General features: G+C 45.5%; 1 protein-coding gene across 1 annotated transcript in view; it reads left to right on the top strand.

Moving 5' to 3' along the window:
- LOC140119627 (OX-2 membrane glycoprotein-like) overlaps nt 1–11,934 on the top strand; it is a 30,259-nt gene extending 18,325 nt beyond the window's left edge. Inside the window, exons 2-6 of the mRNA XM_072138861.1 lie at nt 4,335–4,392; nt 5,945–6,262; nt 7,050–7,373; nt 8,494–8,736; nt 11,358–11,934. Of these exons, the coding sequence (XP_071994962.1) occupies nt 4,335–4,392; nt 5,945–6,262; nt 7,050–7,373; nt 8,494–8,736; nt 11,358–11,422 (1,008 nt within the window). The 3' untranslated portion in view covers nt 11,423–11,934. The remainder of the gene's footprint in view (nt 1–4,334; nt 4,393–5,944; nt 6,263–7,049; nt 7,374–8,493; nt 8,737–11,357) is intronic.
- The last annotated feature ends 3,525 nt before the right edge of the window (nt 11,935–15,459 follow it).

The following is a 15,459-nucleotide window of genomic DNA, read 5'->3' as shown; positions in this document are numbered from 1 at the left end:
GACTGCTAGATAGCTGAGTGTGCATGTCCAGTGGTGTGACAAGGTGACTGCTATAGAGCTGATCGTGCATGTCCAGTGGTGTGACAAGGTGACTGCTAGAGAGCTGAGTGTGCATGTCTAGTGGTGTGACAAGGTGTCTGCTAGAGAGCTGAGTGTGCATGTCCAGTGGTGTGACAAGGTGACTGCTAGAGAGCTGAGTGTGCATGTCTAGTGGTGTAACAGCGTGACTGCTAGAGAGCTGAGTGTGCATGTCCAGTGGTGTGACAAGGTGACTGCTAGAGAGCTGAGTGTGCATGTCTAGTGGTGTAACAAGGTGACTGCTAGAGAGCTGAGTGTGCATGTCCAGTGGTGTGACAAGGTGACTGCTAGAGAGCTGAGTGTGCATGTCCAGTGGTGTGACAAGGTGACTGCTATAGAGCTGATCGTGCATGTCCAGTGGTGTGACAAGGTGACTGCTAGAGAGCTGAGTGTGCATGTATAGTGGTGTGACAAGGTGACTGCTAGAGAGCTGAGTGTGCATGTCTAGTGGTGTGACAAGGTGTCTGCTAGAGAGCTGAGTGTGCATGTCTAGTGGTGTGACAAGGTGACTGCTAGAGTGCTGAGCGTGCATGTCTAGTGGTGTGACAAGGTGACTGCTAGAGAGCTGAGTGTGCATGTCCAGTGGTGTGACAAGGTGACTGCTAGAGAGCTGAGTGTGCATGTCTAGTGGTGTAACAGCGTGACTGCTAGAGAGCTGAGTGTGCATGTCCAGTGGTGTGACAAGGGGGCACATTTTCTTACCCGTTTGGAGGAGCTCATAGAAAGTTAATTGTCCGTGTATAATGCGTTGTGCTGCGATTCACTAAGATTGTGCGCCCGATTTCCTGCATGTGTCGCTCTCATAAAAATCAGTGGAAGGTCATGTAATCAGAGTCCTGTGATGCACCCTGCACCTGTGTGACCAGCACCTGTGATGTAACGGACCCTGCACCTGTGTGACATCACATGACCAGAGACTGATTTCTATCCACTGGAAGTAAGATTGACAGCAAGCAGAGATCTAGAAAAAAATGTAACTTTTTAAAAAAGTGTATAATAATGTATGTGCCGTCACACGAGCGATGACATGTTTCTATGCAAACGCATGTGATCGGCTACCAGCACCCGGTGTCTTGTAATGTCTGATCTATGATTGGCCGTGACCTGACCCCATGCCATTTAATTCAGTTTCTAATAATAATAATGATTCCTTATATATCGCACACAGATTACGCAGCGCAGAGGTCGTCACATCAGTCCCTGTCCCCAATGGGGCTCACAATCTAATCAACCTACCAGTATGTGTTTGGAGTGTGGGAGGAAACCGGAGCACCCGGATGAAACCCACACAAACACAGAGAGAAAATACAAACTCTTTACAGATGTTGACCTGGGTGGGACTTGAACCCGGGACAATGGGGTTAAAAGTGGTGAGGTGTAGGGGTGACTGACTGGCCTGCGGCTGCTTATTAGCCAGCTCACTAAGAAGAGCCGGGAATTCAATACCAATCACTAATCACTTTCTGGAGGCTGCAGGACCTTGCATGATGTCATGATCACATGACCTGCAGGAGAAGGCAGTGCACAGGGCTGCTGACAGTGAGGTGTGGGGGAAACATGAGGAGGGTAACTGAATGAGTGGGGCACATGGGTGGGGTAACTGAATGAGGGGGGCACATGGGTGGGGTAACTGAATGAGGGGGGCACATGGGTGGGGTAACTGAATGAGGGGGGCACATGGGTGGGGTAACTGAATGAGGGGGGCACATGGGTGGGGTAACTGAATGAGTGGGGCACATGGGTGGGGTAACTGGGTGAGGCGGGGGAGATTGTGAGGGGGGTATCACAGGGGGGCATATGTAGCAGAATTGAGGTTACACATAAATGTATTCCCTTGTGTCACTATACTATAGGTGTTCCCCTAAAAAGCGTGTGAGTTTTCCCCGTTCCCCAGCGGCAGATCTTTAAAATAATTATCCCATACGGAAAACATTGTAACAGAAAAAACGCCCGAATTGCCACTTTTCGTCATGAAAAGGTCGAACAGTCGCCAGAATGAGAGCGATAAAATGTCACCGCGTCCCACACACAAATGTCTGTATACAGAGTACAAAAAGATCAGAAAAGACGTCCGATACGGCAAACTTTTTTATTTTTTTCCAAAAAATGTTAATTTTGTATTTAAAGGTATAAAAATATAACAAAGATATAATCCAAAGAATAAAGCGGAGGAGTCATCGGGGCCGCGCAGTGATCGCTACACGGAGCAGCTGCGTTTCTTGTGATTTCTGCTGCATTAGGATTTTTTTGCCAGCTTTCCCGTACATTCCCCGGAATATTAGTTGGTGTAGGTGTTTTTTGGTGTTTTTAATGCGTTTTTCCTGTGCAGGCAATGCATGTGAAAAAGACTAAGGCTACATTCACACTGCCGTTGCCCGCCCGTACCGTACCATAGCGGGCAACGGCAGTGCACGGGGAGAGGAGGAGGAGGTGAGTGCAGCTCACCCCCGCCCCTCTCCATAGAGATACATGGCGCACGGCGCCGTAATACGGGAAAAGATAGGACAGGTCCTATCTTTTTCTGGGGTACGGAGCGGTACGGTGCCGCATGTGTGCATCGTACCGCTCCCGTAGGGCGCCGTGCGCCCATTGCTGTCTATGGAGGACGTATATTGGCCGTATATACGTCCTCCATACGGTAGTGTGAATGTAGCCTAAGGCTGTGGACCTATCATTTCTATGGCAAGTGATTCGTGAAAAACGCATTGTACTTGCGCAGTTACCATTTTGGGCGCCGTACAAGCACTTTTTTTTTTAATTCAAATTTTTATGTTTTGAAAAATACCAAACAAGCAACATTTTTGGGCACTATTACGGGAATATTCCAGTATTTGGCTAGAAGACATCAGACATTTAAGGATGCAACAGTAGATAAGATGTTTATGATTATATTTGCTTGTTAGATCAGTTCTAGGGAAAGGAAAATTTTAGGTTTTTGTCATTTTTTAATAATTTTTATTTTTTTTTTACTATATTTTACTGTATTTGCAGCACCACTAGGGTACTTTAACCATAGGGGGTCTGATCACTCCTACCATATACTGCAATATTACTGTATCACAGTATACAGGGAGTTTCATAAGGCAGGATTCCCCCGGTATGTATGGAGAGGATTTTTCATACATCATTAAAGGGAACCTGTCATCACAAAGGGCATTTTTCAGGGATGACAGGTTTCAAATGGGCAAGTAATGCACAATATAAATCATGTTTTGGTCCTTAAATGATTTTAATTTTCTTTACAAACCTTAAGTTGATATTACTAGGCTCCCTGCCAGAATCCTTGCACTGAGCTCTGGGGGAGGAGCACTTCATATCTAATTGGTTGTCTGCAGTGGGAGGGCGGAGGAGAGAGAGATGTTGGAGGGTTTGGTTTGAAGAGGAGTGAGGACTGACGCTAAAGGGAGGAGGAATGCGATTGATGACTGTTTAGACTTGAAGTCCTCCCCCAGGACTCAGCACTGGATTCTAGCAGGGAGCCAGGTAAGATAAACTAAAGGATTGTAAAGAAGTAAAATGATGTAAGGACTAAATAAAACGTGATTTATATAGAGCATGGAAGGCACTTTCAAAACCTGTCATCACTGAAAAATTCCCTTTAACAACCCTGTGACATACTATTCCGTCACTATGAAGTGGAAAAAATTCATAACCATATAGATATGTTTATTGTGTTTGGATGGGGAAGTCCTTCAGCGCTCCTACCTCTGCTGTGTGAATTAGCTGAATGTGACTGATTTGTAAGTTTTCCAGTATTAGGGGCCCCTTCTTCTAGTCTTAGGGTAGACTAGGGGCCCCAGTGTGTCTAAAACCGGCCCTGGGTAGGGCAAATATAGATGGAGAGTAAAATCATGAAGCAGTTATGGTTGGAATCTGGCTGGACAGATGATGAGGCATCGTGGGATTACTAGCAAAGCAGAGAAGGAGAGGAAAATAGTTTGTTTAAAAAACCTAAAACTGGTGACAAATGGTTGACTAAAACGTAAATGACCATATATACTCGAGTATAAGCCTAGTTTTTCAGCACAAAAAATGGGCTGAAACCCCAAACTCGGCTTATACTCGAGTAATAAAATATAGGTTTTGCCAGGTTTTTGTGGTAAAATTAGGGGCCTCGGCTTATTCTCGGGGCGGCTTATACTCGAGTATATACGGTAATTACGTTTTTTGATGCAAACTGCACAAATTCCAGATACCTCCACCCTGTCAGACTATATTGTTAGTTATTAGTTATGTTATTTATTTTTTTATTTCAGAGAATGTACATCTTTCTTGTCGGGTTACTCTACGTCTTATGTGTGGTTCATGGTTCAGGTAAGTCACTTCAGTATTAGACTTCTCCCATCACAATCCATCCTGATAAACCAGGGACATTACTCATAGATCCAGGGACCAGGACTGTGATATCTTCTTATATTTGTTATCCATGGCCTCCGCCCTTCTAAAACCAACTTTTAATATTATGCTAATTAGCCAGAAGGGTGCAGCTTCACAGACTGTTACACTGTCTCCTCCGCCCCCTGATTGCTTCATTCTCCTTCTACCAGCTGTAATCTCATACAGTGGGAGGGGGAAGTGCTTCTGTGACAGCCTGTAAAGCTACAGCATAGAGGGGCTATGGTAATGCTACATAGTATAATTATAAAAGTTCATTATAGAAGGAAGGAGGGGATGGATAACACGTATAAGAAGATACCACAGTCTCGGTGCCTGGATCTAGGAGTAATGTCCCTGCTTTATCAGGATGGATTCCCTTTAAAGGGAATCAACCACCAGGATGAAGGATTGTAAACCAAGCACACTGACTTTCTGGTGTGCGCCCCCTATAGTACAATTTATGTAAATTAGCTTGAGGGGCTCTGGGCTCCATAGACGTTATTTGAGCCTGGAGCCTCTCAGGTTCATTCGCATAATTTTAAGCCTTTTTTTTGTAAAACCAAGGGCAAAAGAAGGGCAGATCCTGCCAGAGGGGGCGCACACCAGTATGTTAGTGTGTTTGGTTTACGGTCCCTGATCCTGGGGGTAATTTTCCTTTAAAGTTTCCTGAAATTTTCCTTTTCCTGCTCTAGTTTTCTACATGGAGCAATGACATGACCTTAGACATCTATACACGACTCGGTCTCTATAATAATTTAGTCACTCAATCTTTTTTATTTGTTTAATTAAATCTAATTTTGAGCCAATATTTTAATTTTTTTTTTTCAAAAAATGTAAAATGTATAAACACTGTATTATCGATTTCCTCCTTATCTGAGACAACCCGTAATACAACCTGCTGGCGTTCGGGGGTCCCAATCCTCCAGGCCTGATTTAAACATGTGATACAAAAAGTTTTCAACTAACTTAAAGGGAACCTGTCAGCAGAGCTTGACCTAATACACCACAACCAGATCGTTGTGAAGCAGGTTAAAAACTTCCCGATCATGTGTTTTTTTATGGCTCAGTGTGATGGCATCTTCCAGAAAATCAACTTTGAAGTGAGATGTCTAAAATGGTTGTATAAAGTCATGGGGGAGGAGAACTCAGTACTGAAGTCAAGTTCTCCTCGCCTATGAATAACCATAGGACACAGTTCTGTGTCCAGGGACGTCAGCAACTGGCTCTCCTGAAGTCTGGTGCATGATGTCAGTTACGGTAGATGGGGTATCCTGAGACAGGAGAGCTTGACTTCAGTGCTGAACGCTCCGCCTCCTTGACTTTATACGAGCAATTTATATCTCACATCAAAGTTGATTTTTCTGGGTCGTGAAAAGAATATCATCTCGAAGGTTCCTAATCTGATTCACAACAATCTAGTAGTAGATTATTGATGACAGGTTCCCTTTAAAAACAAGTGTCAGTGGATCTGTTTTTGTCCATTGTGTAGATGTGAGAAGTGAAGTCGGCCCGGTTGTGTACGGAGGAAGTCTGACCCTACGGTGTGTCCTGCTAACACCCTACACCCCTACACAAGTGACATGGACAAGGGTCCAGGGTGACAGAGACACCACCGTAGCCAGTTATACTCCGGGCTCCAGAGCCGAGGTCACTAAAGATTACGAGGATCGTCTATGGATCAGCACATCGGGTCTGAACGAGACGGCCATCACCTTCTACAAAACCGACATTCGGGATGAAGGATGCTACACGTGTACCTTTCATTCTCTCACAACTGGCTCCAAAAAGTTGTGTTTTACAATTCCTGGTAAGAGTTTCACCTTATTGTATGATGTTTTTTTAGGAATTCTGGAAAAATTCCAAAAGGTCTGGGGCAGGTGTGGGCAACCCCTTTAAAGGAAATCAAAATCCATCATGATGAACCAGGGGCACTTACTCATAGATCCAGGCACTGGGACTTTGGTAATCTTCTAATATTTGTTCTCCACAGCCCCCTTCCAAAAAGTCTACTTTTAAAATTATGATAATGAGCCTGAAGGGGTGTTACCACAGCCCCTCCCTGCTGTAACTTGCGCAGCAGCAATCACTACCTCCAACTGTGTGAGATTACATCCGCCAGAGGGAGGGGGGAAGTTTTGAGGTAGCAGGGGGAGGACAAAATAGTTAAACAGCTTGCCAAGATACAGCCCATGGGTGCTCAGGTAACACCCCCAGAGCCCTTCAGGCTTATAAGTATAATTTTAAGTTGATTTTAGAAGGAAGGAGGCCATGGATAACAAATATAAGAAGATACCACAGTCCCGGTGCCGGGATCTATGAGTAATGTCCCTGGTTTATCAGGATGGATTGTGATGGGAGGCCTCCTTTAGGTGCTGGATAATGTTACAATGCTGACGTTACAATGATGGTGACTTTCAGTCTTTGTCTGTGTCATCGTTGCCTCCAAGCAAGTTGCATAAAATGGGCCCGATACAGACCCATGGCCAAGAGCTGATCACATCGCAAACGATATTAAGAGTTTTTAGGTTTTCTTGAGAGAATCTCATTAACCCTTTTTTTTTACATGACCTTTACCCTCGTTATTGTATTGGCAGCTGAGGTGCTGGTGGAACAATATCACGTGGTAAGACTCTTCCATCCTGTGACCCTGAAGTGCATCAAGAAGACAAAATCTGACGTGGTACAGATCTCGTGGCAGCACAATGGAGAGAACGTGGCAACGTATGATAAAGAAGAATACATTGTGCCGAAATATGTCGGAGCCATGAATGTGACTAAGGAGGTGACTAAGGAGGACAGGGACGCGTCTTCACTAACGCTATTTAGGGTCAATGTAAGCGATGAGGGGAAGTACTCGTGTCTGTTCAACAGCTTTCCTGGAGGATCCACTACTGGAGAGACCACCCTACAAGTCTACGGTACGTGGACACATAAATGGAGCTACTATAAATGTAAAATATTTCATACCCCACAGTTACTCTACATAAGCACGCTAACTTTTAGGCTATATTCACACAAACGTATGAGGGGGGCGTATGCACGGACCCCATAGATGGACACCCTCCTCTTCTCCATGGCGCAAAACATGCACCCAACTGGCTATGGCCCAGTGGGCATAAGCTCGTGTAAATTCAGCATTACAAAGTAAGGTCTCATGCACACAACCGTTATGAGGGCTTTCACCCAGCCTCAAAATTTGTGGCCAGATCAAGGCCCCCAGAGAGGTCCATGGCACCCGGTCTCACCACAAAGTGTCTCACCTCACAGTGACAAAGCTAGGCCATGCAAAATATGCCTCCTGTCCTATATTTTTTCCGGAACATGGCAGGGGCCACCCAGCTTTTAATGGAGAGGGGAGGGGTGAGGAGCGGTACCGGAGGGATGAGCACTCTTCACCCCTCCCCTCTCCACTAAAAGACGAGTGGTTGTGACATAAATCTGCCAAAATATAGGTTCTTTACCTTGTGATGGGGCCGCCTAGTTCAGACATCGAGTGATCACCGAAAGGTGACCGGTTGCCCTTGGCCTTTAATGGGGGCCACCATGTGGCCACAAAATATGCGGCCGGCTCACCGATCCCTGATACAGCCATATAAATTTGGCCTTGGACCTGTCACATCAGTTCAAGTATGAAAATGTCTAAAACCCTCGATAAATTCGGCCTGATGAGTTTTGGGAAGTTTTGGGGGAATATTATATTATATTTCTGTCCCCTACAGGGAGGAAATTCTCACATTGTGTTTTCATTGAAATTTCGAGGATTTTTGTCCTCACCAAAAAAATCTTTTATGTGACAAATTTATTTGATGCACCAGAAATGGACAGGATGTGGTCAGTAGTTCGTTGGGTTTCAGTGTTTAGTGTGAGGTGAAGCTACAAGGTTTGTAGAGGCAGGAGGTGCACCTGGTCCTCACGGCCGGACGAGACCAAAATAACCTTCAGTTTCAGTTTCTTCCAGTCAACTTGGTTTTAGTTTTCAATACTAACCGGTCTACAGTCACATGACCGCATTACAGAACCTCCTGTTTCATCTTCCAGAGCCGTTGAATGTCACCGTGTTGAAGGACGACATGGCCGGGTGCCTCAGGGTCACGTGTGTGGCGAGGAGCTGGCCGCGCTCCATGGTTTCTTGGTTGGACGTCGGTGAAGGATCCTTCAATGGTTCCAGCTATGACGGATTCCTCACGGTTTCAAGTTGGATATTGATAAGCAACCAAAAGAAGATGCCGAAATGCAAAGTTATTTACCGCGGGGAAGAATCTTTATATACCGTGTCGGCAGGTAAGTGACGTGTAACCCAAACAGCCCCTACACTACATCTTCTGAAGGTGGAAGACGAGAAGACACCAGTACTGGGAAGCCCTTGCTTCACCTTGGACAATCAAGTGGATGGCACATAGTGAATTATGGGGGATTTAACCCCTAGAGCTGAGAAAATAAAGATTGATACAATGTATATTTATTTATAGGGGACGGTAGGTAGAAAAAATCTGAACTTACTCCTTTCCCGCTCCTGGTTTGAGTCTTCCTTACCTTTCGTCTTGTCTTCACATCTGCTTAATGGTGATGCAGCTGACCTCATGTGGCCACGTATTGGTTGTATAATTATTAGTTAGGCTGCGTTCATATATTGTTAATTCCCTTTGTTATTAGGATACATTAGGAGGATCTCCGACGTATCCTTACAACGGAAGGCAGCAAAGTATCCCATTGTATGCTCATTCTATGGGATACGTCCTAGTTCCATCTCTTCTCGTGAAAGCAGGGGGAGGAGGGAGCATCTGCTAAGATTCAGGTTGTCTGATGAGTGGATATTTGGACTATCAATGGAGATAAACCCACAGTGTAAGCTCAGCTGAGGCCGGGGATGGATGCCAGGCAGCAAAGTATCCCATTGTATGCTCATTCTATGGGAGACATCCTAGTTCCATCTCTTCCCCTGAAAGCAGGAGGAGGAGCGAGCTTCTGCTAAGGATCAAGTTGTCTGATGAGTAAATATTTGGATTATCAATGGAGATAAACCCACAGTGTAAGCTCAGCTGAGCCTGGGGATTGATGCCAGGCAGCAAAGTATCCCATTGTATGCTCATTCTATGGGATACGTCCTAGATCCATTTCTTCCCCTGAAAGCAGGAGGAGGAGCGAGCTTCTGCTAAGGATCAGGTTGTCTGATGAGTAAATATTTGGATTATCAATGGAGATAAACCCACAGTGTAAGCTCAGCTGAGGCCGGAGATGGATGTCATTTAGTGGTATCCATCCCCATAGATGAGGTTAGACTGATTTTTGATGCAGGAAGCCGGTGATATAGTGTAGTGTATTGTGCTTTTTTTATACTTTTTCCCGATGGACCCAATGTAACCTGAGAAAATAGCCAAAAATGATGCCCCTACCTCCCAGTATAAGTCTATGGACACGTTCAGCATATGTACTCGGAGCTTTTCTGCCATGAATGTAAAAAAAATGAATGAAGCCTAAACCTGTCATTATATAGTTTTTAAATGATTTAGTCAGAAATTGGAGTCTATAACAAACTTAGAGCTAAGATAGAGCAGGACGCATCTGTGTAGATACACAAGACCTTTACTCTCTCCCTGCTAAGGGATCAGTAGATGTACAGTAGGGAGTAACAGAATGTGGGTGAATAAGGTTACCATTTATTTCTCCACTTTATCCATTTTGTGAGGAGTGTTACATTTATTAAAAGTTAGACAAATGCTTAATGTCGGAGAGTCTCCTCTGATAGCGATCGACAGTACAGCAACACAAGGCAAGGGGTAAGTTAAGGGAAATCTAGCATTAAAATCCATCCTGATTAACCAGGGACATTACTCATAGATCCAGGCACCGGGACTGTGGTATATTTGTTATCCATGGACTACTTCCTTTTAAAAATCAATATTTAAAATTATGCTAAGTCATAAATGCTCAGAGGGGGGGGGGGGGGTATTACCAGAGTCCCTTCATGCTGTAGCTTCGCAGCCTGTTACACTGTGCAGGAATCCTTGCCTCTGCCTATTCTTGTGGCAGCAGAGGTAGTTTCAGCACTCAGTGTAAGGGTGGAAGTACAGTGTAAGCAATAGCACAGAGGGGCTCTGGTAACACCACCCAAAGCACATTAGCATCACAATCACATTAGGTGATTTTAGAAGGAAGGAGACCATGGATCAAAAATCTAAAGATTACCACAGTCTGAAACTGGTTCATCATGATGGATTTTGATGGGAGATTTTCTTTAAGGACTACAGAATTTTAAAGGGAACCTGTCATCAGAAAGTGGCCTAATAAACCACTACTAGTATATTGTCAGGTAGCATAACACCTTCTAGTTATTGTTTCTTTCATGGCCCAGTGCGGTGGCATCATCCAAAAAATCAACATTGAAGTGAGATTTACATTGGTTCTATAAAGTCAAGGAGGCGGAGAGTTTAACACTAAAGTCAAGGTGGGGAGCTCTGATCGCCTCCTCCTGAGGCTCTGAATTGACATTCTTCATCGGATTTCAGGAGATCTGGTTAGTGATGTCTCTGGATGAAGGAGCATCAGTTACAGTGAAAGTGGCTTTCTGAGGAAGAGAGAGCTTGACTTCAGTGTTAAACTCTCCACCTCCGTGACTTTATACAACCAATTTACATCTCACTTCAAAGTTGATTTTCTGGATGATGCAACCACACTGGACCATGAAAGAACCGTGATCTGGAAGGTGTTCAGCTGCTTTACTATATACTTGGTAGTGGTTTATTAGGTCAATTTCTGATGACGGGTTCCCTTTAAGCCTCACCTTAGTCTACGCCAGTTCTGATTATTCTATGGACACATCTGCTACAATAAACTGCTAGAATCCTATGACTTAGACGTCTCCATCCATGGACAGATTCATCTCCTGTCTCCTTCCTGTGTAGGTCCTCGATGCCGGCTCCGTCCTGTCATTATAGGGTTACTTCTCTCCACCATGTTCTTCCTCTGAGGACACAAAGTTACAATACGATGACGATGCTTCACCATAACGAGCGGGAGATGGAATAACGATGGACATGTGACTGTATGGAAGGACGGATAGAAGAATATACACGGATAGATGAAGGAATGTATGGGGGGAGATCTATAAGTGTGACCTCAGTGTGACCCGCCCACGAGATCCCTGACCCCCGCTGTATGTACAATGCTACATGATGCTGCTACAAAAGGTCAAGAAACACTGGACTTCCCATATTACGGATATTTATTTGTCTCTTCCTTGTATCTTATTTTATTGTTTTTTGTCCCCAGGTTGGATTTATGTTTAGATGTTACAGATATTCTCCATCTTTATTAAAGTTACTGCCTGTTCTGCACTAATGTCTACAAATCGGTGCTGATTAATGTCATACGACATCTGCCCCACCCCTAGGGGGAGCTCACTCTGTGCTGATAGATCTGCCCCACCCCTAGGGGGAGCTCACTCTGTGCTGATAGATCTGTCCCACCTCTAGGGGGAGCTCACTCTGTGCTGATAGATCTGTCCCCCTCTAGGGGGAGCTCACTCTGTGCTGATAGATCTGCCCCACCCCTAGGGGGAGCTCACTCTGTGCTGATAGATCTGTCCCCCTCCAGGCGGAGCTCACTCTGTGCTGATAGATCTGTCCCCCTCTAGGGGGAGCTCACTCTGTGCTGATAGATCTGCCCCACCCCTAGGGAGAGATCACTCTGTGCTGATAGATCTGCCCCACCCCTAGGGGGAGCTCACTCTGTGCTGATAGATCTGTCCCCCTCCAGGCGGAGCTCACTCTGTGCCGACAGATCTGTCCCCCTCTCTAGGGGGAGCTCACTCTGTGCTGATAGATCTGACATACCCCTAGGGGGAGCTTGCTCTGTGCTGATAGATGTGTCCCACCCCTAGGGGGAGCTCACTCTGTGCTGATAGATCTGTCCCCCTCTAGGGGGAGCCCACTCTGTGCTGATAGATGTGTCCCACCTCTAGGGGGAGCTCACTCTATGCTGATAGATCTGTCCCACCTCTAGGGGGAGCTCACTCTGTGCTGATAGATCTGTCCCCCTCTAGGGGGAGCTCACTCTGTGCTGATAGATCTGCCCCACCCCTAGGGGGAGCTCACTCTGTGCTGATAGATCTGTCCCCCTCCAGGCGGAGCTCACTCTGTGCTGATAGATCTGTCCCCCTCTAGGGGGAGCTCACTCTGTGCTGATAGATCTGCCCCACCCCTAGGGAGAAATCACTCTGTGCTGATAGATCTGCCCCACCCCTAGGGGGAGCTCACTCTGTGCTGATAGATCTGTCCCCCTCCAGGCGGAGCTCACTCTGTGCCGACAGATCTGTCCCCCTCTCTAGGGGGAGCTCACTCTGTGCTGATAGATCTGACATACCCCTAGGGGGAGCTCACTCTGTGCTGATAGATGTGTCCCACCCCTAGGGGGAGCTCACTCTGTGCTGATAGATCTGTCCCCCTCTCTAGGGGGAGCTCACTCTGTGCTGATAGATCTGTCCCACCCCTAGGGGGAGCTCACTCTGTGCCGACAGATCTGTCCCACCCCTAGGGGGAGCTCACTCTGTGCTGATAGATCTGTCCCCCTCTCTAGGGGGAGCTCACTCTGTGCTGATAGATCTGTCCCACCCCTAGGGAGAGATCACTCTGTGTTGATAGATCCGTCCTACCCCTAGGGGGAGCTCAATCTGTGCTGATAGATCTGCCCCACCTCTAGGGGGAGCTCACTCTGTGCTGATAGATCTGTCCCCCTCTCTAGGGGGAGCTCACTCTGTGCCGATAGATCTGTCCCACCCCTAGGGGGAGCTCACTCTGTACTATGGAAGTGGGAATGGAAGCTTATCTCCCCCCTTGCAACTTTAAAAGAAGGCGTGGCATAATCAGGAAATGGGGAGGTGCCAGATGTGTGACAAGCAATGGCGCTCAATTTAATCTGTCTTGGTGCAAATATCTAGCGCTGGGGGATACATGCCCCCAACTAAATCCTAGTCTGGTCGGTCAGAGGTCATTCCAGGTAATGCGGTAATGTGTGGACTATGTTTCCAGGACTAAAAACGGTCATTTGCATGCGCCATAATTCTTGAGAAAATCTGCCCCCCCAGTAAACTTCTATCTATTTTATTGCAAAGATGGAAGTCACAAGAGATTTCAGAAAGAAATGAAAGAGGAGCCAAGTAAGTGGAGAAGGAAGTAATTTCCTCTACAAATAAATATTACACTTGATACATCTCCCGGAGAAAGAATGTTATAGCAAACAGGTGAAGCAGTTGTGTTGGGGGCTACCCATCCATCATCGGCCCCTCCTTGGTTGTGTGCATTGCCTCTATATCCATTACCTTGACAGGGCTTAAGCTCCGAAATAATCAAAATGTCTAGAAAACTGCCCGGCATGGTGATTATTTTGCCCTTTACGCCACCTACACAGCAAGTGAGTGTAACGGGAGTGCAACCGGTAGTGGACTGGGCCTGATCCCTCGCTATAGCTTGAGACCGATCAACCCTGAGTGGTTTCTGATAATTTGGGGCCTGCAACAGCGCAGCAAAGCCACTGGAGCCTCCAGATGTTCCTACCGGAACCTGAGGGGCGGGGACTTGAAGAACCGGGGTATGATAAGTCTCCCACATGAACCAAATAAATGAACAAACTGATAAATAAATTCCGAAACAGGATTTACAAATGTAATGTTTCAGAGATAGAGACCGTTGTGGTGAATCGGCAGGATCCAGTTCCTCATTCCCAGTAATTATTTTCCCTTCCACATCCTCTGACACAGAGCCAGACACAGAACTTTCTTCCCACTTCATCCTGTATCATGAGGACTTTCACCTAGAAAACAAAATCTCATTCTGTGCGGCCAAAACAAATGTAACAAGTGTAATATTTATTTTCAGAGGAAATTACTTCTTTCTCCACTTACTTGGCTCCTCTCATCCTCCCCCCTTTCACTCTGCAATCTCTGCTGAATTCCATCTTTGCAAAGAATAGACAAAAGTTTACTAGGGGGAAGGTTTTTTTTAAAGACACAGCACTTAAAGGGGTATTCCTCCCACGAAGATTCTTATATGTACTCAGGATAAGAAAATATCACATTCTCTAATTCACTGTTATTAACAAATATACAGTATTTCACAGAAATAATTCCAACCTGTCTCTATCAGTCCTGCTGGACACAATTTCAGTTGCCCCCAGTTTCCAACTCTGGATCTTCTGACTTTAGGGTCGGCAGACATCTTGCCTGAGGGTGGTGGCACACTTGGCATTTTGAACCCGTTTTTAGGCCATTTTGAAGCAGTCTGTTTTTTGACAATTTTTCCCAATTTATCCCAAAATTGATAAAAGGGACAAAAAAGGAAAAAAACGGACGCGTTTTCGAAAAAGCATTAGTTTTTGAAATGCATGCATTTTTTAATGAACTGCTTAGAAATGGGTTCAAAATGCTAACATCTGCCACCACCTTTAGGCTGTGTAGCTGAGCTTCTCTCTCCCTGCAGCAGCCCCTCCCCCTGCATTCCAGGACTAGCTCACACTGATACACACTGACTTCCTGCTGGCAAACAACATCAGCAGCACCAGCAGAGATGCAATAGAGCTAAATGTGTCATTGTGTGTAATATACATCTCATGGATCTCATCATCTCTGATCTGCCTCATCTCTCTCTTTCTATGTGTCAGATACTAGTAAAATGTTCAGAAGGTAAATAAAAGTGTATATAAACCTTGTCCCCTGATAACCAAAGCAAATTGTCAGAACGCAGCATCTCACAGCACAGAGAGATCATAAAGTGTCTGCTCAGAGAGTCCCCGCTCACACTCTGGAATCTTACACTGACCATCACTGAGTGATAGGGACTAAAACAGCTGAGTAACATTGTAAAGTAAGGGGTTAAAAATTATCTTAATTGTGTAAACATCACTAGGGGATTCAAATTTGAGAATTTTCTTTCATGGGCAAATCCCTTTAATACCCCCCAGAGCCATCAGAGGATGCACATAACTGACAACATTATCAATTATGGATTAACT

This window comes from Engystomops pustulosus, chromosome 2 (genome assembly GCF_040894005.1).
Source record: "Engystomops pustulosus chromosome 2, aEngPut4.maternal, whole genome shotgun sequence".
Taxonomy (NCBI): Eukaryota; Metazoa; Chordata; class Amphibia; order Anura; family Leptodactylidae; genus Engystomops; species Engystomops pustulosus.
Note: the sequence above shows the minus strand (reverse complement) of the source record. Positions and strands in the feature narration are given on the sequence as shown.